The sequence below is a fragment of the Cannabis sativa genome, chromosome 1 (assembly GCF_029168945.1).
Source record: "Cannabis sativa cultivar Pink pepper isolate KNU-18-1 chromosome 1, ASM2916894v1, whole genome shotgun sequence".
NCBI classification, from domain to species: domain Eukaryota; kingdom Viridiplantae; phylum Streptophyta; class Magnoliopsida; order Rosales; family Cannabaceae; genus Cannabis; species Cannabis sativa.
In genome coordinates, this window is record NC_083601.1 from 50,877,351 (window position 1) to 50,903,050 (window position 25,700).

The 25,700-nt window shown below is 35.7% G+C and overlaps 2 protein-coding genes across 2 annotated transcripts; one reads left to right on the plus strand and one right to left on the minus strand.

Annotated features, from left to right (window-relative positions):
- The first annotated feature begins 749 nt into the window (after positions 1 to 749).
- On the plus strand, positions 750 to 2,480 carry LOC115705162 (metacaspase-4). Its single transcript, XM_030632409.2, has 2 exons — positions 750 to 1,195; positions 1,381 to 2,480. The coding sequence occupies exons 1-2, from the start codon at positions 850 to 852 to the stop codon at positions 2,301 to 2,303; spliced, it is 1,269 nt and encodes a 422-aa protein (XP_030488269.2). The 5' UTR covers positions 750 to 849; the 3' UTR covers positions 2,304 to 2,480.
- LOC115705161 (protein FORGETTER 1) lies at positions 816 to 24,309 on the minus strand. Its single transcript, XM_030632408.2, has 32 exons — positions 23,564 to 24,309; positions 21,160 to 21,225; positions 20,872 to 21,045; positions 20,628 to 20,758; positions 20,352 to 20,428; positions 18,944 to 19,125; positions 18,737 to 18,814; positions 13,785 to 13,917; positions 12,879 to 12,939; positions 12,721 to 12,802; positions 12,054 to 12,182; positions 11,297 to 11,440; positions 11,085 to 11,184; positions 10,878 to 11,009; positions 10,523 to 10,593; positions 10,208 to 10,380; positions 10,005 to 10,098; positions 8,242 to 8,339; positions 8,013 to 8,148; positions 7,775 to 7,881; positions 7,317 to 7,412; positions 7,103 to 7,190; positions 6,898 to 7,018; positions 6,657 to 6,756; positions 6,460 to 6,583; positions 5,652 to 5,729; positions 5,447 to 5,565; positions 5,014 to 5,064; positions 4,828 to 4,930; positions 3,993 to 4,121; positions 3,047 to 3,158; positions 816 to 2,801 (listed from the first exon to the last, which is right to left on the minus strand). Exons 1-32 carry the CDS (start codon positions 24,062 to 24,064, stop codon positions 2,770 to 2,772), a joined length of 3,822 nt encoding a protein of 1,273 aa, XP_030488268.1. The 5' UTR covers positions 24,065 to 24,309; the 3' UTR covers positions 816 to 2,769.
- Positions 24,310 to 25,700: the final 1,391 nt, after the last annotated feature.

The following is a 25,700-nucleotide window of genomic DNA, read 5'->3' on the forward strand; positions in this document are numbered from 1 at the left end:
CCCCATGTAAACTTTTTGAAGGAGTCTTTGGAAGAGGTTAAGCTAAATTATGGTGGCATTTAATTTTAAAGGAGGACTGCAAATCAGTGATGCCCAAGTTTCTTTCAGAAAAAAATCTCAATTTCTTTCAGGAAAAGAAAACGACATGACCACAATTAAAATAAAATAAAACAAAATAAAAACCACCGTCAAACTCAAATTTCATGGTGCTACCGACACACATAAAACTATACATATAGAAGATCATGTCGATTTGGGAAAATATTATATAATCTTTTATTAATTAAATTAAATTATTTTAAAAATAAATAAATAAAATGGCTTAGGCTTAAGCTTACAGAGAAAATCAATGATGAGGCGTCCATCGGACAACCGACCGGTTGATTTGTTGAAAAACGTACGGCCATTGGGGAGGTTGACTGAGAATCCGAGTCCCGCCACCAGTCCACCCGTGTCCGAGTTAGAGTCGCCGAAGTTGAAGATTACCGGTCTGTCTTTTTCATCATTATATTATCATATAAACACTAGTGTACTTTGGTTAGGGAGAATGAGGGAAAATCGATTATGTATAGGGAATATTAATCCTTTGTAAAAAATGGAATATATTTATCAATTTAATATAATATTATATATCAAACAAACCCATTTTAATGCCTTTACTCGGTTCGGTAGTAACACAACACGTTGTCCACACATACGATACAACTAGAAACAAAAATAATGTAATAATATAAACTAAAAATAAAAATAAATAAAAAAAATAAACCTTTGACAGCAACAGATATAAAGAGACCAATAGCAATCTTAAGCTTAGCTTTTTAGGAACAGAGATCACAAAAGAAAGCAAAAATGGCGAAGAAGGCATTGTTGATCGGTTGCAATTACCCAGGAACGAAGGCAGAATTGAGAGGATGTATAAACGATGTCAAAAGGATGTACACATGCTTGATTGATCGGTATGGATTCAGTGAGGATGACATTACTGTACTCATCGATACCGATGACTCTTACACTCAACCCACAGGCAAGAACATCCGCGCCGCTCTCTCTCGTCTCATCCGATCCGGAAGCCCTGGGGATTTCCTCTTCGTTCACTACAGTGGCCACGGTACTCGTCTCCCTGCTGAGACTGGCGAGGACGATGATACAGGCTATGATGAGTGCATAGTTCCTTGTGACATGAATCTCATTACTGGTATTTCATTTATTTGCTTTTTCTTTCGGTATTTTTACTGTATTGGATTTTGATGTGATAGAGAAGTTGATCGGATCTTTTTGGATGGAAGAAGAATATTGAATCGAATAGATTCTGATCTTTTTAGATAATTTACATGGTTTGATTGGCTTTGTTGATTGTTTGATTGTGAATTTTAACAACAGATGACGACTTCAGAGATTTCGTTGACCAAATTCCGGATGGTTGTCGGTTGACAATTGTGTCTGATTCTTGCCATAGTGGTGGGCTCATTGACGAAGCTAAGGAGCAAATTGGGGAGAGCACAAAGAAAGATGACGATGATTCAGAATCATCTTCCTCGTTCGGGGGATTCAAGAGCTTCTTTCATCGAAAAGTTGAGGACGCAATCGAGTCTAGGGGATTCCATGTCCCGTCGAAACTGCGCCACCATGGTCGTGACAATGATGATGAAGATGAAGATGTTCAAGAGAGAGAGTTTGAGATAGATGGAATCAAGGTGAAGAGTAGGTCTCTTTCTGTCTCCACTTACATCGAAATGCTTAAGCAACAGACTGGTAAAGAAGACATTGATGTTGGGAAAGTGAGGCCAACCCTTTTTGATGTCTTTGGTGAAGATGCCAGCCCCAAGGTTAAGAAGTTCATGAAGGTCATTCTGAACAAACTCAACCACAGTGGTCATGGCGAGGAGGGTGGAGAAGGCGGTAGCGGTTTGCTTGGGATGGTGGGAAGTCTGGCACAGGAGTTCCTTAAGCATAAACTCGAGGACGATGAAGATTATGCAAAGCCTGCAATGGAGACAAAGGTTGGCAGCAAAGAAGAGGTTTATGCAGGATCAAGCAAGAGGGCACTTCCTGATGGCGGGATCTTGATTAGTGGATGCCAAACACACCAAACTTCTGCTGATGCTGCTCCGGGCGGGAATGCTGCTGAAGCTTATGGAGCTCTCAGCAATGCAATCCAGATAATCCTTGCTGAGACAGACGGTGATGTTTCGTACCAGGAGCTTGTTATGAAGGCTAGGAAAAAGCTTAAGAGTCAAGGCTTTACTCAGCAGCCTGGTCTCTATTGCAGTGACCATCATGTTGATGCTACTTTTGTGTGCTGATCTTTTCAATCCTATCTCAAGTGTTTTTATGGTAATAGGAAATAAGAGATTGAAATGGTTGCTTGAATCAATGAGTTTGTTGGGCGTGTTATTGCTGTAATCTTTTGGATTTTGGACAGTTGAACCTTTGCACAAAAAAATGAAATTTTATATTTCATCTATCATTTTCATTAAAAATTGTACTGTCAGTTACAAAACTATTAGCATATTCGTGAGACATTTTGTCTGTAGCATTTGACAAAATTACAAGGCCAAAAAATCAAGCCAAAATTAATAAGAATGAGACTGCACAGTTGTCATTCGAGGTTGCAGAAATACTTCGTGAGACCATCTCTTTCGCATGGAAGACGACGACACCTAGTTTTTTTTTTTTTGCTCTCCTTAATTTTATTAACATAAAATTCTTCAGAAACTAGAAGAAGCATCAAAATAATCTTGATAGTTACCATCTGATTAGTAATTGGCATCAATCATCAACATCCTGAACCCAAGCTAAGCCTGCAAGGAAATACCAAACTTAGTGCATGCACAAATCAAAGGAAAACTCATTTTGCTTTAAACTTTATTTCAAGAACTGTAAAATAATGCCAAATATCTCATATAACATTTTCTAACACAGTTGGGAAAACATTTTGCATTAACTCTTACTCAGAGATCACTTGGGAGTGGTTACAGTTGCAAATATGTTAGTGATAACAAGTTCAAAACAGCAGAGAGAGAGAGAGAGAGAGAGAGAGAGAGACCTTGGAGTACTGTTTCAACTGCTGCATTAGGAACAAGTAATCCAACAATGCGCTGGCTATCTGTAGTAGTTTCTATCCGCACAACTCGAAGCCGCTTGTGGCTTTGACGGGCCTGTAAGGAACAAATAATACAATGATGAATCAGCCAAAGTAGACGAGATATAAAAGAAGAATTCCCAGCAATGAAAATCATATACTAATGTCTAGATGTACATTTATACTTGAGAGTGAAGGGAAATAGAATTAGTCTTGATGAATGTACAATCTTTGCCCAAAAACTACTGAAAATATAATTTCCAATATATGAAATAAACAACAAGAATTCCAGTGGCTAAGCAATCAAGAATTCAATCAGGATTTCCTAAAGAACTGCTTTATCCCCTTTTATGCTGAAGCTAATTACGTAATGGACTACAAAGATCCATAAATGACATTATTCTGCAATTTCCCTTTTATTTCCACTGACCATTAAATGACAATATTGTTCCTTTAGACATCTTTTTTTATTCATTCAAAATTTGCATCATGCAAAATAAAAGTTAGAATACAAATAGGATGACCGGACCACCAAATCTTGCTAACAGTAGCCGATAAAGCATACTTAGTTAAGGTGTGAGCCGATATTCCTTTAGACATCTTTGGTGAGCCAGATATAGAAGTATTGATTGGATTGGATTGAATTAAGAAAAACAAGAGGTAAAAAATGAGCAAGTGCCAACAATCATTTCTTTTTTTTGAAAAAAAAAAAAGATAAAAGAAATATATAAAACTTAAATTATTTATCTCATCATTGATATATACTAATTATGGGATGGGATAAACAATGGTAGACGATAATTATATTTTCTTTTGTTTCTTTTGTAGATGATAATTATATCATTGGATATGGCAAGCTTCCGGTTTCTTTAACATAATAAAATCAATTGAGCAAATGAGAACAGATTACCTGCTTAGAAAGGGCTTTCTCAATTGTGCCCCAGACGGGCAGAATGAGGCCGCCTAAAATGTTAACTTCTTGTATTCTTCTACCAACCGAACAGAAGTTTCCTAGCTTACATTTTGGACCATGCATGCACTGCATTAAAGGTAACAGATGTTAACACAAATAATCAATAAATAAGATGTATGATAAAATTATTGTAGAACAAGAATCACAAACAAGAGTAGTTTTTTTGCAATAACTGAAAAATACAAAACAGTGGCATGGCAGTTCAGAAGGATTTAAATAGTAGACACAAAAGAAAAAATGATAACTACAGAAGATTCAGAGTATAATTCTGATGTTACAGTTTCAACAGCTTTAATTTCAAAAATTAACCAGGATGTGATATATTTCTGAAATAACAATGTAAATCATGTAAGAACATAGAATTTTCACCCTCCAATACACATACTTCTGAGCACAGAAATTTACTCAATCCGGCAGACCAGTTATTTGGACCAAAAGTTGGCAGGATGTATTTTATTTTCTTTGTTCTCAAATAGGAGAAACAGTTATGTTGACGGATGAAATCTTCTCTAATCTGATTGTCAAACTACATCAACTTGTGCAGAATAATTCTGCAATAACTTTACAAACAGGACTACTCAACTGCTTTCTATATAATTAGGAATGAGTGTTTAGTGTTTATTATAGATCTCCCCATCTCTCTAATGGACCTATGTTTTCTTTCCTATTATGGTTGTACAGTTTAGAATCAATTAAATGAGTAAATTTTCTCTTCCAATTCAATCTTTCTCAACTTTCACCGTTTTTAATTAGCCTCCTCAAGAATCTATACCTGTTTCAATGAAGCTTCATATTCGGATTCCCAGCCACGGCGAGCCTTCTCTAAAGAAGAAGCTTTTCTGTATTTGCTTCTCAACTCTGCCAAAGACATTTCCCTGCACAATAAAATCTGAAGGGGGTCAAAGAGAGTACACACTGAAAACGTCTCATATGGTGTCAGTCATTTTCAGCTTCATACCGTACTGACTCTCCAACAGCAGGACGAACTATCTTGTACATCCCTGTAGAACTGAAACATAATTGATAGGGGAATTATTTTAACTGAAAAAATCCAGCAGGATACTCCCACGAACAATGGAATTAACGCATCTTGACTCATGTTATCCATAACGAGAAATAAAATATAGTAAAGAGTATAGTAACAAATAAAAAAAATAATAAAAAAAGTATAGACGGTAAGGACCTCTATTTAGGATCTATAAATAGGCATTAAATAATTTATACAAGTGGAGATTCCTGAAATTGCAAATCTAGACTTAGAAACATAGAAATGTAAGGACTATCGAAATAATCGATAATACTTGAGGGTTGGACATAAGAAATATCATTGGCAATTTGGCAGAAGAATGAAGTCAAAACATAGAAAAGTATATAAAATTTAAGATGTGTACCTTTCAAATGCCAAAATGAAGTGACGTTTGCCCATCCATTCTCGTTTCGACTCATAGAAACTATCATGGCTTGAGCCAAGCCCATCCTTTTGTTTTTCTTCGAGCAAGGTACTTGCAGACTATTAAAGTTAATAATTGAAAAATTATAGGTCGTAAATTAATGTAAACATGTTATTCAGAAAGTCAAACCCAAATATACAAATACCTCCCACGTGATCCCTCGATCCAAAGTAAATGTAAAGAGCACAGTAGACGCCTTAGAGATTTGGTCAACATGGACAGTCTGCTACGCAATTATAAGTCATTAATAAAGCAAGCAACTGAATTTCAGATGTAGGAAGTTTAGTTACAAGTTACAACTCCCCTTCGGATGTATTACAAAGTTTTCAGAGATGTCCTTTTCTTCAGTTTTCTTTTCTCATTTTACATAAACAATAACTTACAAGAGAGAACAAATAGTTGTGAATAAAAAAAAACAGCAACGGCATTAAATGAAACAATACAGAGACTAAATATTAGAAGAAGATATTTTCAAATAAATAAATGAGACAATTCCTGAAAGTGTTGCGGGTGGAAATACAAATAGAAAAGAAAAAGACAATATCTGAGGTTCAAGTCCCCCTTTGGAACCCACATAGCAATTGCAACAGTTTCTTAATCCTCAAATATTGTAAGGTTAGGTGGGGGAGCCTAATTTCAAATAAGAACTTATGATCAAAGAGAAACATTGGTGGGTGGCCCTTCCTTGAGCGTGTGTTTGTGTAAGTCTACAATTAGGATATCATTATGATAACACTTTCCTTTCTCTCATTTACAATACCATATAAGCACATAAATTGTGGTAATCCAGCAGTAACCTCTGAAATCGCTGTGCATTTTCACTTTTTCGTTTAGAAAATTACTCATTTCAAACAAATGTATAAAAGGGGGAAATAATCACACTTTATTGTGATAGTCTTACTTACAAAAAATATATAGATAAGGGTATAATAAAAAGACAACGAAAAGTTGACCTTTGGTTTTCCTTGTAGTTCCACAATGTTAGCTTTCATATCAACAATCCCTGAGTCAAGACTTCCCTCAATTCGAGCATTTTGAACAAGAAGATCCAAAATGCTTACAAAGAGCTCAAACAGCCTGTATAATGGTTTAAGCATAATTAGCACAATTCCCACTGCAGTAAAAGAATTGCTCAAATCATGTTACACACCTATTTTGAATCTCAGGTGCCAGTCCTAATATACGATTGAGAAAACGACCAACATCATGCATGTCAGATTCAACTATACGGCCTCCATACTTCCCATTAGCTGTAACACCAGTACGTATGAGATAACTTACAGAATTCATATTAAATATGTTATATTAAATATGTTATGAATTCAGGAAAAATTATATAGCCTGTAGAAGTTAACAAAGGAAATTTGCACTTCAATTATAAAAATAAATACCTACAGTACCGTCCCTAACTATTCCAACTGCCATAAGAGCAGCTTGTGCCTTTACAATGAAGTCTTGAATTGCATCCTTATTTTCAGATGAACACCCAGGCGGCACAACTGGCAAATTTTCCTAGAAACAAAACTTACTTAAATTAGCTGAAAAAACTACCAGCTTTGTATTTACATATTATCTGCAAGAAGTCTCAACATAAACCTGTCCCATGATTCCTTTATACATCATCACCAGGGCCTTCTTTCCAAAAGCACTATCATAATTGTAGGCACTCAAAGATGGTCCTGCCCTGCAATGCATTTAACCACCCAGTGCGAAAGAGTAGAGCAGAGATTTCACATGTTAAAACGACTTTACATGTCTAATTCATAAAGCTCAACCACAAAACTGAAATACAGGAAACAAATGAGCTAACCTGCGGTCTCCTTGTGTTAAGGCTCCAAGAGATTGTAATCTCTTGGCAACAATAGATGCAAACCGGCGCTCTCCCCCAAGGTTAGTAAAAAGTAGCCTATAAGGTAACAAAGGAAACAAAACATGAGTTCAAGGAACTAATTTGCCAACTTAATTTTTTTTTTTTAACGATTAAGAAACTTCACCATTTACATATTTGTCTCAACCTACACTACTTTCTTCAAATTTTAGTGAAAGCAATGATGAAAAAATAACCTTCCAAACAAATTGGACAATAAGGTAACTGATTCTAAAAGATCACTAAGAGCCAACTAAAAGCCCTCTGAAAATTTCTAAACTAAATCATAACCGATACTTCCAGACTGCTTTTTGTCAGATTCACAAAGGGAATTTGTTTTAGATCAGTCTGCTTAGTTTCAAATCATAAATATGAATCTAGCATAATTATCCTGTACCCACCTGTATTGAGGGGCTGATGCTTGATTTGATCGATGAGTTCTTCCAAACTGTTGGATTGCACGGTCAGCACTCCATGGAAGCTCTAATGTCAAATGCACTCTTCTTTTCTGTTATGCAAATAATAAGCCCAGACAATAAGCAAAGACAAATGGTGTGAAGAACTACAGATCTTAACACCACATATACATTGTCGATTCCTGAATATTTGGCCAAACAGAGGTCCAAGCATTTAAAATACCTGATTCAGGACTCTTCTATCTGCTTGCAGTGAAACACCTGCTGACCCAGCCTCAGATATTACAGCAACAAACTTCTTACCATCCATAAAAAGCTTCTTCTCATGCATGTTCACCATTTCCATGGAAACATCTTTTCTAAAGAAAAGGAACCAAAAATAAAAGAACATTACTGCTTTAAACATTTTTAATAAAGTCATAATACAGAAAAACACTTATCCTATAACTCACGTGTTTCGTGCCTGATAAGTTACACCTTTCCCATTAGAGGCCCTCACAAGCATGCCACGTCTACCAGTCATTTCTGCCACGTTATCAGGACCCCCAAGCTGCCATGTAAAACAAGTGATCAAACTAGGATAGTAATCAATATAAAAACACAAATACTACTCATGATTTGAGCAGAACAAACTAGAGATCAGAGAAGTCAGTCAATAGTATGCTCTGTTAATGCACACATTTAACACATTCTGTGGATTTTTAGATAGTGTCTGGTACTTAGGTCTGCTCCTCTAAGTACTTCATATTCATATTTTCTGTTTAATATTATTCATCTTCTGAATCAAAACATCAGTGCTTGTATTATTAATATGAAAATTGATTACAAGAGGATTTTGTATGGGAGTGCAAGATATCTTATCATTGCCACCAATTTACTAGCAGCAAAAGAGAGAAGAAAATCATTCATATTCTTAAAACCAAGTAAATTTGATAAGTTTTTTGTTATAGAGAATAAACTTTTTTAATTACACAATAAGTAAGCTGAAATTCCTCACAAACTTTTTTGAATTGATGGACAAGATACAAATTACAAGCTTTCGAGAGGCTTGTTCTCTCCTATTCCAATCTTTCGAGAGGATTGGGGCTCTCGACAGTGAGTCTCAACTCTTACCAATTTTCTCCACTCCCTCTCTATCTCCTATCCTTTTATACTTAGAATAATTGCCACATCAGCAACTAACTCAGCCAACTAATACAAAACAGCCTAGATTTTCATAAGCCTAAACAAACTTATCTGAACCTTCTCCTTTGATAAACAAATTGGAGCTGGGGCTTATCAAAATTTAATGTTTCCAGGAAAGTGGGGGGAAAAGGAGGATGACAAAGAATAGTCCAGAATGATATTGTAAGAGGTGCCACTCGTAATTGTTAAACCACATTAGAAATAATTTAAAACAAGGACTCCGATCTAAGAACACAGTTAAGTAAAAATTCGGTAGTGTAAGAAAGCAGCACTGAGAGTAATCCCAGTGAGCTTCAAAAGTAAGGCTATTCAAAGTAGACGAGTCAGCAACAATAACTAACAAGGAAATTGATTACAAAACAGACATCTAAGCATGCAATCTTTTATAGTACAAATTTTCTTTCTTTTTCAGGATAAGAATCCAGATGAAGTATAATTATAATTATAAATTGACATTCATATTACAACTAAAGTGTTTTGTAAAAAAATCAATATCATAAAAGAGAAAGTATCAACAAGCATGATTTAAAGGTAAGAGCTTGTGCAAAAGAAACACACAAACAACATAAGCTACTAGGTTTTTCAAAGGATGGCTACAATTGCAAAAGAAACCAACTTTTTAAATCAAATGAAGTGGATTCAAACTAATATGCACTAATTGTAATCTTGTCACAAAGTGGGATCAAACAATTCAAAGTTCTGCAGTTGAAAATCTTGTCACATTAGTGTACACTGCTATGTTTTATCTTCCCAAGGGCTCTAATGTCTGATATACTATACATTTCACAACACTAATCTAACAAACTAATCTGAAATATGAGCACAATTTCTTCAATCTGCAGTTAGTACATAAGGTTATGAGCATCTAGAAAATTCAGAAAAGGAACAACGTTAGTTAATTTTTCACAAGATAAAAGTCCCTATATGATTAGTGATAAATTAAATTCAATGCTATGCTGTCTTAAAGAAATTATCAATAAGAGAGAGAGAGAGAGAGAGAGAGAGAGAGAGAGAGAGAGAGAAGAGATACCTGATCAATAATGTCATCTAAAGGATTGTTTGGAAGATTCATAGATCGGATAATTTCCAAAATTTTTGATTTACGCTCCAAAGCTGCTTCATACCTAACATCAATATTACAAGCCTTGTGTTAATTCTCTTATAGAAATAACAGTTGGAAAAGACTGCAATGTCACAATACCACATGTGATGGAACTTTTAAAATGTGTGAACCTCTTTAAAAGTTCTGTTACATATGCGTGTCTTCTTCGAAGATATTCCTCGGTTTTGATGTTGCAGGAATAACATGACCAATCTCCTGAGACTAAATCTGTCATTGGAGGAACAAGACATGCAGGATGGACAAGCTGTCCACAGCTAGAGCACTGAAGCAATTTCTTTTTTTCCTGCAGCAAAGAATGCAATCACGAATAATAATGCAAAAGATTAAACGCTTATCGCTTCAAAGACTTTATAAGGAAGAAAAAAGAAAACATTTCATTAATGAACAAAAAACAAAGGCATCGGATAACCAAAAAATAAATTTACCTCTTCAGAACTACATATCTCACATATTTGGAACTCATCATCTGATTCAGTAGACTCATGACCAGAATCAGCTGCATTGATCAAACCAAAAATTTAGAGCTGAAAAACAATAATTATACTGTGTTGACAAAATGTGAATACCACCAGAAGGTCTCAAAGAAAAAGTCCTATCAAACAACACAGAAATGTGGAAATTTATGTTAAGGGAACTACAGAACAGCACTTGAATGATCACAATCATAATGGGAAAGAAGAAAAAGGAAACAATGTACAATTTTGCAATAATATACAATGATAAATACATTTAAAGATCTAAAATGATATCCGAGAAACAATGCTGTTTCTGAAAACTCACAATCAGATTCTTCATCACTTTCAACGTCACTTGCAGGTTTCCATCTTGCAATTTTTCTCACTCTTCCTTTCATAGAAACACCAGGAGTTGCTGAGTGCCTCTTTCTCTGAAGCTCCTTTACACTATCTTCCCCTGTAGCAAGTTAATAAAGTAAATACTAAAGAAAGTGGAAAAAGTTCAAGAACGTTATAAGAACCACATACACACCTTGGAGAGGTTCAGGTTTTTCAGGCAATGGGTAGTTTTCGTCAACAAATTTCAGCAACAGTTCTCGAGGTCCAGAAATAAAGTCATCAAGCTCAAGTCCCTAGAAAATCAAATTCACATGAAGCATTTAATTCAGAAAATTAAAAGTACACCAAATACAATTTTCAGTAGGAAGTCACATGCCAGATAGCAAAAAAAGAACATCTACCCACATATTTTGTAACAGCTTCCTCGGTTCTCGCCTCCCCAGTACTCTGAAGGCCAATAACCACACACTTATCTTCACGCAATGCTTGCTGAGCTAATCTTACAGCAGCAGGCACCTTAGCGGACATACACATGTGTCTGAAGAAACGCTACCCAAAACAAAAAGGACAAATAAATTTAAACTATTCCAAAGTTAATAATAAATAAACAAAACAAATAAAAAAAAACTTAAATGGATATGTAGTTCCCCAAACTTTGTGTTTAACAGCTGTAAAATTGCTGAACTTTTATTTCTATTGTTTTTTTTATCATCATCATTTATAACCAACACTTGCTGTTAGTATTAAATGATAATACGATATCATCCAAATTACAACTTAGTAAGTTATTCACGATCTAATACAGAGAAAAGATTCGTCTTGATTACAGTAAGAATGACCAATCAGAAATCTTTTTTATTTATCTTTGTAGTCCCTAAACTATGTTTAAGTACAATTCTAGATCCCTATTGTCTCAATATAGTATCTGTAATTGTTAAAGAGAATAAGATAAGAACTGCTAGAAGTTGTCTAAACTTCAGAGACTATGTGCTACAGAGATAAATATATAGAACATGGTCTCAAATTTCTTGAACCAAAGAAGCATTTAAGGACAATTTAGGTATGTCTATTACATATAGTAAAGTTCAAAATTTTATATCACTCAGCAGCAACACTCAAAAAAAATTTACCAGTAATGAAAGGAATAAATAAAAAGATTTACCTGATGACTGGCCCAATAAAGCCGCCATACTTGGCTAGAGTTAGGCTTCTCATTTTCATAGGCACTAAGTGCTGTCAGTATTTCTACTCGTAACTCAGCCCAGAATTCTGCTGCTCTTTTATACATCTCCTACAGATATAAGCATGTAAGATAGGTTAACAAAAGCACATTTATTAAATGCTTGGTGCTAATCACCAATTAAAAGGACGATGTGTTTGTCAGATACATGGAAAAATTTATAATATCACTATATTGAATTCATAAGAACAACTAGTTCAATTGTGTGAAGTATAGGAAATTATGAAATAAGCAAATAATCAATTGTCCTCAAACCTTTTCCCTGAAGATCATAACAAGACTGCATCTATAACATTTATACAAAAAAATCTCTTTATCAATGAGAGACAACAAGCTCCTGGATCAGATATAGCACATTTTAGGAACATGACCCAAGAAAGCTTATAATTGCACCAAAGACACTAAAGAAAACATTTAACAAACAAAAGAAATAGATGCATGCCTCACATATACACATACCAAAAAAACATAGCATATATTTCAATTATATCCTTTTGTTTGATACATTTATTTGTTCTTTCCGTTTCTATTTTATAAAATACAAATCTATCACTAAGGCCATTACTTTCAAGAATATGACTGTGCTTACCATCATAGCCGCTTCTAGCGGTGCTTCAACAACTTCAAACTCTGCCCCTTTGTAGCTAAGTGTGCGACACACATACATTCCCCTGAAATACAATGAAATGACATTTCTAGACATCTCGTAGTTTATATCTTAGAACATAGTATTTTATGCCTTATAACCTTGCTTTCATATCCATGGCAACAAGTTCAAGTGCTCCAACACCTCCTTTCTCAAGAGCACCTGCAATGATGATCACGGATAGTAAGATAAAATGTTGAAAAGAGGAGAAAATTTTGATAAAATGGTGAAAGAAGAAAACAGTGCAATGAAACAAATTGCACAGCTACTGCAAAGTAACAACTCATACATACAAATATATGGTCTCTCGTAATTGTTCAGAAATATGCATGTATGACTTCTCATACAAGCACAAGCAAGGATCAAGAAGTATCACACTTAAATAGACTAGTATCAAAGTATCATGTCCACTTCTGAAGTGAAGGTACAGAACAAATGACTGTATAACTAAAGATGGATGAATGTTACACCTAATGTATTGAACCATACATTCTTCTCTAAAGGTCCATAATTCTATAACCTCTATGTTTTATAAATTAATATAACTTAGAAGTTCTGATGGAAATCCTTCATCAGAAAACTTACTCAATGAAACTTCAAATGTTTACTGCACAGGAAAGGAAGGAAACATAAAAACGCAAAGAGACCCCCTTATGGAAGAGCAAAAGAACTGCACTAGTAATATTCACAATAATGCTGACAATAATAGTGAGCCCAACAACAGCATAACCAAAACAATGATCATCATTTTAGTTACAAATCTACTTCATTAAGAAGTATAGTGAAGAAAAGGACCGGCAACTAAACCACCAATATATAAACTATCAAATTTGTGGAATGTAACATTTCAGCTATGTTGGACCATCCGGTTTGAAAGAGTTAGTTCACAAACACAATCAAAATGATACAAAGCTTTCATGACGTAGTTACTCCATGAAAAATAAGAAATAATGTGACAGTTCTATGGAGGGAAAAAAAAGAGCAGGCAAGTTAAGCAAAATTTGCACCTAAAAAGTCTTTGAAATCAAGGAAAGATGTTCCAGCTCCCCAAAGACCAAGACGGACCATATAACCCATATTACGTGGCTCAGAAGCACCAGTAGCTGAGCAGTAAACAACACGAGCTTCAGGAAGTTGATCCTGTGATGTTAGATTACAAACAGAAAAAACAAATAAGATATTTCCAAATAAATCATTTGCTACCCTTGCCCACTACAAAAGATCACTATATCTCATCCAGAAACAGGGAAAACAAGGACCATTTTGCACAATAAAAAAACCATGTGTACTAAACCCATTTTCGGAACAGTGATGCACAAAAAAACTATGATTAATTTTATATAATTATTATTGGTCAGGTACTTTTGGATTCCTTAGCTTTGAGTGATTATTACTTTTAAGTTTGAGGGTTAAGACTTCCAGAAGCATCTTGTTCCCTACTTGTTTTACCTTTATTGTTCATAATTTGTCTATAAAAGAATTCAAAATTCCTTTTGTTTCTCAATTGAAGTGAATTGTTTCAAGAAATTGCTACGTATTTTTTTTTGGAAAAAGAGAGAGAGGTCGCTTGTCTTAAACCGACCTCCCCCCGCTAAGTTATTAATACCCTCACTTGTGGCTGAAACGAGAGTTCAAGTATTTATTTTGAAACAAAACAACCTTTAATTATAAGTGGTGATAAGTTATTAACTTAAATTTACAGCCAAGTACACCAATTCCTAAGTAAATCAGAAGAAGACAAATCTTTATTATCAAACACCCATAGAGCCTGTTCATTAAAAATAAAAAAACAACCCACAAAGCCACTCAATACTTGCCTCCATCCCATAAAGTCTAAACTCCCTTCTCGATCTTCAAAAACACTAATACTCCTTTCCAGCCACAAAGACCACCATACGAGCACATTCTGCAAAGACCCTTCTACCATTAAACCCAACATCCAACTGTAGCACAGTCGTGCATTAACAAGGCCAAACCCAAGACACATCGAAGTCAGTAAGAAACTTGTACAAAGGTTCTGTTGCTGCCGACTGTAAAGCAATGCAAAACGACGTGATTAATAGATTCACATTCCATTTCACTAAGTACACACCAGGTTTTTTTACATCAGACTAAGTACACACCAGTTTAGAGAGATATATGAATATGGTAGAACATAACGGATATTTAGTTCCCCCAAAATGAACAGCCAGGTGAAAATCTTAACTTTGGTGGAGTGGAACTTCCCAAACAGCTAAAATTCTAAATGTGGAAAAGGAAAACTGCCCTCAAACAAGAGACCTAGATTTGACCAGAAACGCTAAATTCCTCTCTTGCTTCATACTTGAGAAATGACTTTGGCTGTACCTTATGATTCCAGCTTGAAGCATTTCCGAAATTTGTCTTTCAATCTCTACTTTTGAAATTGGGGGTATCAGTAAGGCCCCACCCCACACTTATAGGTCGGGTCCCTTCCTTGGGATTTATTGCATGTTCCCGGCCTCTAGATGGTGGTAAACCTTCAAGAGATTAAATAGTTGGAAAATTCCCTCTAAAAAGGCTGGAATGGTTTCAAAAATCGCCTGGTTACACTCCACTAGCAGCCCTGGCCCCTGAATTTTCCTTTTGACAAGTTCTCAACATATTCTTCAAGGTTACGAGCTCTTTCCAATAGAAGAATCCCCTTTGATTGTTATTGGTTGTTCTCCCACCTTAAATTTCATATTTGATGCTTCCAGTCAATCTCAGTGTTGCCCAAAATAGCCAACCACTACATGCCAAATATTACATCCGTGCTACCCTAACCAAAAGGCAAGAAATCATCAATGATAGTCAGCCCTTATAATTCCAGCACCACTTCTTTACACTCCCTCATTCTTAATGGACTATCCCAATCCCAAAGTCACACCATATTCCCTTATTTTGATCAAAGGCAGGTTCTTCCTTTTACCAACTCCTTGGAGATGAACTTGCGTGTGGCCCCGGAATCTATTAGAACCATAACATAATGGCTCCCAAAAGCTCCCTTAATTTTTATAATACTTCCAGTTGCTGAATTCGAGGACACTTCAAGTGTTCCTGTGATTTCGACACTGTCAAAGACAAAGTTCCCTTCTTCATCATCAGGTCTTGGGTCATCTTCTTCATCGCAAGTGATAATAACACTCAATTCCTTCGCACAACGATGTCCTAGAGCCCATTTGTTAACAAATGTTCTTGCAATGAGTCTCTTGCATCTCTAAATCGATCCACCTCCAATATTGGCCTGACAATTTATGGTCATTGTTCGAAATTATGGTACCACTCCGCTAACTGTTGCTACCATTTCCTTCGTAATTTTCCCAGCCCAATTGGGAACCAAATAAAGAACGATTCAGTCTCAATCTTGGCCACGAAATCCAAGGCATTGTCCAAGGTTCTCAATGATGCCCTACTTAAGTCCATGCAAGAATTAGCTCAAAAACCACCACATCGGAGGCAACGTCGACGACGCAAATAATTCCAAAAATCTCACAATATTCTTCCGCTGTCCCTTCTTGTCGAAATTCAAGAAATTGATCGTGCAACGACCCGTTACTAGAGTCTCTAAATTTATTCAGGATGAGGGGCTTCAAGTCCTCCCAAATGGATTGGTCAGTGTCGAAGTTCCCATCGTATCAAGTTAAAGCCCTCCCTTCAAAGTTAATCATTGCCAACTTTATCATCTCGTCGTAACCGCTAAAGTGTGAAATACATTCCAGCACGGAGCAACCAATCATCGAGGTCAGAACCACATTGAACATTGGGAAATCCAATCGTCGAAGAAGAAACTCCCGATAGTGGAAAAAACTGGTGCTTGCCACCTCCAATTCTGTTGGCGCTGATTTTGCAGGGCTACTACGTACATGGGTTGTTCAAAGTTGGGTTTTGCGTTTTCGGCTATCACACTCCCTTTGCCCTGTTTGTCAAGAAAGTGTCCAAGACCAGCCTGCCTTCCCTGAATTGTCGCATATCATTCTGGACTGAGCCGACTTCATTCCAGACGGTGCCAACTTCATCTCTTACTGTTCCAATCTTAGAGTCCACCAATTATTCTAATTCTGACACCTATTCAAGCTTTTCTTTATCATTCTTTCCTGGTCTCTTTGTCACTACTACCTTCCCAGCCATACCGCTTGATACCAATTTAATACACAATTGTACACACACCCAACTAGTAGAGAAAAAGTAGTTTGTTTATTGATTCACAAAAGGTTTTCAAGCAATCAGCGAAGCTTGTGGTTTCCTTCAGTAAGTCTTACTCTATTTTAACAAATCAGTTCTTAGTTCTAAACAAATGGATAGCCTTCTCTTTGTACCCAACCCCATCTTGAGTAATTGTAACTAACAAAATCAGTTCCCACCTTAAAATTGGCTGCCACATCAACACAATTGTCATTACAATTCATTTTCTTATTTCTCCTAGAATAAGTCCTAATCGATAGTGTAACATTCTTTTAGCAGGAACTTGAGTGATAGGGAGACTACTGAGTTGATTGGACTTTTACAACTGATATAACATTTGTCTCTTTGTGGCATTGTCAAAGATAGGAAGATTTGTCAACCAATTAGAAGTACGATTTTTTTCATGCAAAACAACCTTCGGCAGTATGGTATCACAGGACAGGGATCTAAAATGGGCCAAATCAATCTAGAGGGTATTGTCCCTTCCAAGATTGAAGTGTTTGGATGCCTTCTAGTATTGGAAAAGGTGAGTGTACACGAGAATGTTCAACACAAACGACATTACCAATATTTGTCCCTTGGATGGTGCGTGTGTTGCAAGGAGGAAGACAAAAGCATCACCCATTTGTTTATGGAATGTAAGTTTGTGCATAAACTATGGTATAGATTGTTAAGTGAATTTGGATTCCATTAGTGTATGCCTCAGGCATGCATTCAATTACGGGTGTGCAAACCAATTAGGCACAAAAGAGCTTCAATCATGTGGATGACAATCTTACTAGCTATGTTTTGAGGAGTTTGTCTTGAAAAAATAGCAAAATCTTTAAAAACAAGGAAAATGCAATATATAATCTATGGGAAATGATACTTTGGGTGGGTACCTGATTTTATAAAGCCAAGGAGTTAAAAGGTTTATCCTATTTAGACTTAATTTTTGGGAGATTTTATGTATTATAATAGATTATTTTTCTTCCCTTGATTTTTTTTTTCCCAAATAGATGTTTTTTCTGTGTTTGTTTTTGTATTATAGTTGGTTCACGACTTTGTTGGAGTTTGTAACCACAACCATCCGCCTCCATAAGCGAGAACTCTCAACATCTTTGAGAGGAGATCACTTATGCATGTGACCTTTGTCACTTTCTCAAAAAAGAAAAATATTTGGGAGCATAAAACTCTGGCAAAATTGCAAGTTACATCTCCATGAGAAACCAAAACCCCTACTTTATGGAAGCAAAACAAAAGTTGAAAATTAGGTTTACTTCTCTCTTTTTTTATGTATCGTTTTCTATCTACCTATCATGTATTGGTTCTACATCACAAAGCAATTGTTGTTTTAATGTATGATGGCCCGAGTCGCCTGACCTTCATGCAGTTAGAGAAAAAAAATGCTTTTCCCATCACAATTACTAGGCACGAGTAAGTTAGATTTCCACAAAGAAAATCACTAACCCTAACTATTATTACTTGATGGTGTTATTTAAAAAAAAAAACAAAAGTGAAGCTTTGCCCACACAATTATTAGGCGCACACACACAAAAAAAAACACCCAACAAACTCTAATTATTACTACTTGAAGATAAGTTAAAATTACTTAAATGGAAGCAAGTCCAAGATATAAACCTCTAGAAGTACCAAAAGAGTGTAAAGTCCAACTAGATTACCAAAACTTAAGGACTTACGTACTGATACCTAGTGTGTAATTCATCATCTTGAGAACTTGAAAAAAGATAAATAACAAAACAAATGTGATATGCAATAATGTTTGAAAAGGGAAAACCTGAATTTCTACAACTGCTTCCCCGGTTCGTGTTGGCTGACTTCCAGCTTCAGGTACCAGATTTTTTGCTTTGTGGCACTACAAATAAGCCATTTGACCCTTAGCATGAAAGATAAAAGAATATATTGAAATCCTATATTAACTTTTTCATTATTAGGTGCTTAAAATCATTTGTGTAGAAGGTAAAACCGATGAATATGGTACTACCTCATCAAATATAATGAGACCGTCAAAATCAGGTCCACACCACTGAACAAGCTGCTGCAAACGAGAACGACCTTTCTCAGAGGATGCAATGAGACTGCTGTATGTCAAAAATATAACTCCCTCCATGACTTTATTTGCCTTTGAATCTAACTTAGAATATGGCTGTTTGTTCAATGCATGAACTGCAGAAAAATAAAAAAATATATGACCATTATTTTCATTTAAGAAAAGGTATACACTAATATTCCAATTTTCTTTTTCTGTTTCAGCCAACATGCAAACAAGCAAAACAAAAACTATCTTTTCTAGTATTGTTGTTCAAAAATATCCTGTCCTCCAAAGAGAAAAACTTCTCATCCAACAGGGTGAAGAAAAACTAATATAACTTCCAGAAAAATTACTCTCCCACACCAATAATGCCCCAACAATCATTGAAGTCACTTTCCAAAGCATGGCCAAAAATAATCTGTTATGTTCTTCAAATGTTTTTGCGTACTTTGTTTCTCAACAATATTTCAAAGCAAAAAAGAAAGAGTTTGTACCAAGAAGGTGAAACTCCTCGTTATCACTCAGGTGACTGAAGAATCGAATCTTAGACCATATGAAATAAAACCGGCCTAAGCACTCAACAAGTCCAGCCCCTTACAGCACTTTCTTATTGCCTTCAAGTATAATATTATCTCTAATTAGCTAAGGATGAAAAAAAACAACCCTTAATAGATGAAGTCTAATCAATTACATTCCTTAAAATTAAACTGACTACACTTAGTAATACAGGACTTCAAGTATTATATTATCTCTAATTAGCTAAGGATGAAAAAAAAAACCCTTAATAGACTTCAGCAATACAGGACTCGGCTAAGTATTAGACTGATTACACTTATTGCATAGTGTTATCCTTACCAATACTCTTCTAAATAGCTGTATAGATTGCTCAGGAGGACCTGGGTTTTAAGGGCAATTCCAAGACCATATCAGGACTCTTTTCAGAGTATAGTACGAAAGGAAAACAGAAAAATTGAATGTGGCAGATTTGGGGTTGGTTTGGTTCATTATGCTTGGAGAGGAACAAATCAATTGTTGAGGGTTACGGGCACTGATGAGTTAAGCCTTACAGGATAAGAATAAGCATGATGTGTATATGAGCTCCTCTGATATTAAGGATATGAATATTTTTCTAACTGTCTTAACCAGATATTTGTCTCCCTTTGTGTCAAATCAATCTGCTAACTCAATTTTATTCTCTCCTTTGATGTGGACTTCTTCTCAACAGCATGTACATTTTTTTAAAGAAAACTTCAGTTTCTTTTAAAAATTAATTAATAAATAAACCATCCTGTCACAGCAAAATTTAGAACAAAAAAGTTTCAGCAAAATCATCTCTGTATATTCATAGTCCAATTCTTACCCGTTATGTCTTTAGCGCCAACATCTGCTAAGTCTCTTTCTGCATCATATCTCAGGTCTGAACCAACAGAAATCCACCTACACGAGGTTATGAAGCAGAGAAAAAATTTAACACAACATGAGCAAGAACACGTGATAAAACAAGCATCAAAGTCTGCATGATTATGCACTTCGAATGAAAAGAATGTTGCTTAATGCATTCTAAAAATTTAAAAGAAACAAAATATGTTTGAGGAAAATAGGTGTGCAACAAAGAGAGATTATTCATGAAACTTACAACGCTTTCTTCCTATGATGATGCCAATTTTCCCATATCAACCCTGCAACTGTTCGGCCTTTACCCACACCTGCTCCATCTCCAACAAAGAATCCGGCCCTAGCGCCACTAGGAAGATGATGAAGGTGCCTCTGTCATAAACTAACTGTGTCATTCTGTAATAATAATAATAATAATAATAATAATAATAATAATAATAATAATAATAAAGCTCAATAATCTTGAACCCGGTGTAAGCAGCAACCTGACATGCATAGACCAATGTCTCAATCTGCAAACATGACAAAGCCTTGGATTCTTCCAAGTCATCCCTGATTTCAAGGTCATAAGTAGGCTCAGGTGGTTGTACAGCAGACAAGGAAGATGTCTCCACAATAGGATCTGGATGAGGAGGTCCAATTGATAATTTTGGAGGGCGCTGAGGTCACAAATGCATTAATTTCCCATTATTTCAGTTAACAACTGAAGGCATAAAAGAAAAAAATCCGGCATAAAACTTCAATCAAGATCTACAAACACTAAAGATACTCACATAGTCCGTAAATGTTTCACCAGCTGTTCCCCCTTCGTCTTCTTCCCTTTCCACTTCAATGGCCTCCTGGCATAAGCACGAAATCCAGCAAAAGAAGTAAACTTATCTTAAAAAATTAAACAGGACAAATATGTGTATCAAATATCGTATGACAGACTCTAAAGTTAAAAGAGTTCAGCACAGACATGAAAGTTTAATAACTTTTAATCAACTGGAAGATGTCTTCAATCATGCAATTTTCCATACTCCATAGAAAATTATCCAAGCTTTTGCCACTACTCTCGACGAGAACATAAAAATTAAAAAGAAAATCTTAATAGATTTCCTTCACCACAACATTCCATTGTTGGTATTGTGAAAGTAGTTATAAAAATTAAGGACCTACAACGTAGTGCATAAATCCAAGATGGTATATGTCTTCAAAGGAAAAGCCAAGATCAGTAAACATCAAATGCTAAGATACTTGCTAAATCAATCAAGCAAAGAATTTTAAATTAAACTAGTAAGGACTGAGCACTCCCATCAACTTCTCTACTCTATACTTAACTACATCACCAAAACTACATTGTTTCTATGTTACATCAAACTTTAACCATCATACATCAGATTCTCTGTATTACACTGTTTCTATGTTACTTAAAACTTTTTACATCATTTAAATATTCTATTTTTCAGTATATTTAAATTAATTTTAGATATTTCTCTAACTATCAATAATATCCCTACATATTTTAATATTAATAAAAAATATTTGGAGCAACGAATAGTGCTCTTCAAAATGTGAAGTAGATCTGAACAATAGAATAACCTGATATAAGGGTTATTTTGCAACTTATCTTCTCTATTTTAAAGAAACAGGGGTTTAACATCACCTATTGGGAGTGCTAAAAGTAGAAATTGAAGAATCATTAAACTAGTATTAAGGATCTTCTATTAGGAATACCTACCCCAAATCCATAAATAAATTTCTTCTATAAAAATAGCATAATTTAATTCATAACATAAGTCAGTTTCACAAGTTTGCTTACAACACTATTTTTCTATTCCTAAGAGACACCTCTAATTAACAAAGATACGAGGAAAGTGTGAAAATTTTCAAGTAACTTGGCCACCCAAACAGCTTCAAAACTGAAAGATTCGAAAAAGAAAAGAAAAAGCTAAAGCAAAACCACTCATTCTCTCAACAGGTTAGAAATTGGAAATCAATTAAACTCTTTCACTCTTTAGCCTGATGGCTGATAGCAACCCAAAACTTTAACATGTCTCATATATTATCTAGCAAGGTCTTCTTAACTCGAAAGATCCTATCATTTATTTCCAACAAAATTTTCCACATAATATGCAATGCTGTACAATTGCCAATTTTCTTCTTCTATGAATTAGACATCCTTACAAAATCTAGAAGCATAAACCCTAATCATAACAGCTTGTGGGGGCAGAATATTGCATGCAAAATTCAGCCAGAAACAGAGCCTGCAAAGACCCTGCATAATCACAATGAATGAAAACGTGATCTACAGACTCAAGTTTTTTTTTCCAGAGAACATGCCATATTACTGAGAGAAGCACTTGATAAGGGCTTTATTTCTGAATGCTATTAATCATCCTAATTCTACTCAAGGCTGCCAACCATCGAAGCTTTACCTTAAATTTTGTCCAGATAAGAGCCCTTCAATGAAGTCAAAATTATCCAATACAAAAAACAAAGATACATCTGTAGAACCTCAAAACTATCCAAAACTTCAACAAAGAGTTTCCTTCACACTATCAAAATCAATGGAAAAACTTTGTGTCGCTTTATGGTTAGACAATGAAAAGAAATTTAGGAACCTAGTTTCTGACTTTCTATGGGTTTTGGGTTCTTCGTTGTAATGTAATTCCTTAAGGACATCTTGTTGTTCCTCATCGCACCATATCCTGAGAATTAAAAATATGGCGTAGGTTTCCAATAGTAGACGTAATAAATAAGTGTGCAAATGTTAGACATTGTTAGATAATCTTTTATGGCATTTCACTGAATATTTTGACCTTTGATAGTTGTGAATTCTAATGTCATCTATCTACTACCAATCGTGCAAATGAGTAGCAAACCCTTATTACTATCACAGAGCTTCGAAAAATCCTCAACTATGAAGTCTTCAAATGAAATGCCCAATGCCCACGTAGTTTCGACACTCAAAAAGGAAATGCCGATTCAAACTGTATACTTTCTAAAATCAAAATTGACAATGATGCCACAACCATTTCCGTATTGCGCTACTGTAAGTAGGTCAGTATGCAAGAAGTACATAATTCTAAATCATCTCTCTATCATCAACTTGAACTCCAACGAGTAAGCAAGAGTAATCCACGCCATAATTCACATAACAAACTGTTAAAAAGCATACGGAACACGAAAGCAAACCTCGTTGACCTCTTCGGCAGGTGGAGGAGGAGGAGGAAGAGCAAGAGGCTGAGGCTGAGGCGGCGGGGTCACCTTAGGTATTTTGGACAAGTCGACGGCAAGGTCAACGCCACACTGCGGACAAGAGAACCTAGCAAGGCCATGCGGCACATTAAGGATTGCTCTGCAATTGGCGCAAGGGAGCTGGATCTTCGTGGGATCGATACCGTGGGCCGGCACTTGAGGTGGAGGAGAAGAGGAAGAAAAAGGAGGATTAGTATAAGAAGCTGCGGGAGCTACGTACTTCTGGGGCCTACTCAAGAGCTCCGGCGGAAGCATTTGGGGCAATTTGCAGGAAGGGCAGACGAACTCCAACACCCCCGAAGTCACCGTCAGGATCGAACGACAACCGGCGCACCTGACCTGAACTGTTCCAGTGTTAACACCAGCGGGAAGGAGAACAGCCGGCGGAGGAGGCGGAGGCGGAGGCGGAATGGGAGGTGGGTGGTGAGGGTGGGTCATGGGCGATGAGTTGGAGAGAGAGAGGAGAGGGTTTGTGGGGTTAACAATGGCGTGAATTTGGGGAATTGGGGAAGTTGATTTTGAGAATGGTGAATTGGGTGTTGGGAGATAATTAGGCGCCAAATGTGAGAAGGGTTTGGGAAAATTGCATTGCCTTCCCCATAACTCCCTTTCTCTCTCGATTTTCTTTCTTTTTTTTTTATTTTTTATTTTTATAATTATTCGACGACGGTTCGTATTTATTCTCAGTGGCTTTTCTTTTCTCATGCTACCACTTAACTAACACCACCCGGTTTCAGCTACAAATTCCGCGCACGTGCAAGCTTCACGTGCCTTTTTGGCATAATTTCTCGGGATAATTACCGTGACTTTTGATAACACTTTTGTTTTAAAATTTTAAAAACAAAAAAAATAGATATATTTTGTTAATTTTATTTAAGTCGAGTTTAGGATTCGACGTCGAGATTGGATTCGGGTTCGGTGCCGGGGTTGGGTTCAGATCTTAAGGTGTAGGATGGAGTCGAAGTCCAAAATATTAAGGGAATTTTACAAAAATATTGTTTTTGGACCAAAACTTTACAAATATACTGGGACACGGCAAAAACAATATTTTTACTTGACCCAATTTCTTTACTTTGTCTTGCGAAATCCAACAACATAACATTTATACTTGTGAACGGTAAAACACACGGGAAACAACTTTGCTTCGTGTGTGGGGAGTCGCGGAGACGGACATCACCGAAAAACCATTAAATCCGTGAAGAGTTTTTTGTAAAGGAATCGAATTGAAGAACGCAAGACGTACGAGCTGTCCCCCGAAATAACGGTAAACACAAAACCCAAAAAATAATTTAATTCTTAAGAAACCAAAAAAAAAATAAAAAATAAAAAAAAAACCAGATTTAGATATGAAGTTTTAAAAAAAAAAACGAAAACACAAATGTGATATTCTTTTATTTATGATGCAAAAAGATAAATAAGGGTTGTTCTATTGTTAATTTGACGTTTGTAACACAAAATGATTTGAAAACAATATTTGATAAATTAGTACAATTATTCAAACAAAAAATTAGGGTTGTTCTAATGTTGTTTTGCGGTTAGTAATACAAAAACATTCCTACATATATGTATCAGACAAATATAATAATGAAAACTAACAAAAAATATAATGGGTATTTCTGTTTGGTTGTTTTTGTGTTGTTTTATCGTTGTTGTTTTATTTTTTTTGTTGATTTTTTTTTTTTTGTTTTGCTATTGTTTTATTGTTGTTGTACCATTGTTTTAACATTAAATAAGACCACAGAATGACGGAGTAATGGAACGTCTACCGAGTACTCATCAAGAAGCGATGGACAATGGAATGAAGATCACAATTATGTGAACTATGTGGCTAGTGGAGAATTCATACCAACAAAATGCAAGTACGAAGAGCTACGCAAATACGCTTACTTCATTGGGTTGCGAAAACACCGGCCTGACACTACAAATACGACCAAGCTAAAGAAGGAATACCACCATAGATCAAAATATGCAACGATCGAAGCCCTACTTTTACTTGGAATTGAAAATGAAAAACAAATTTCACTTTACATATCCCTTTATGTGTCAACCGAGAAACAACAACACGACACTGTTG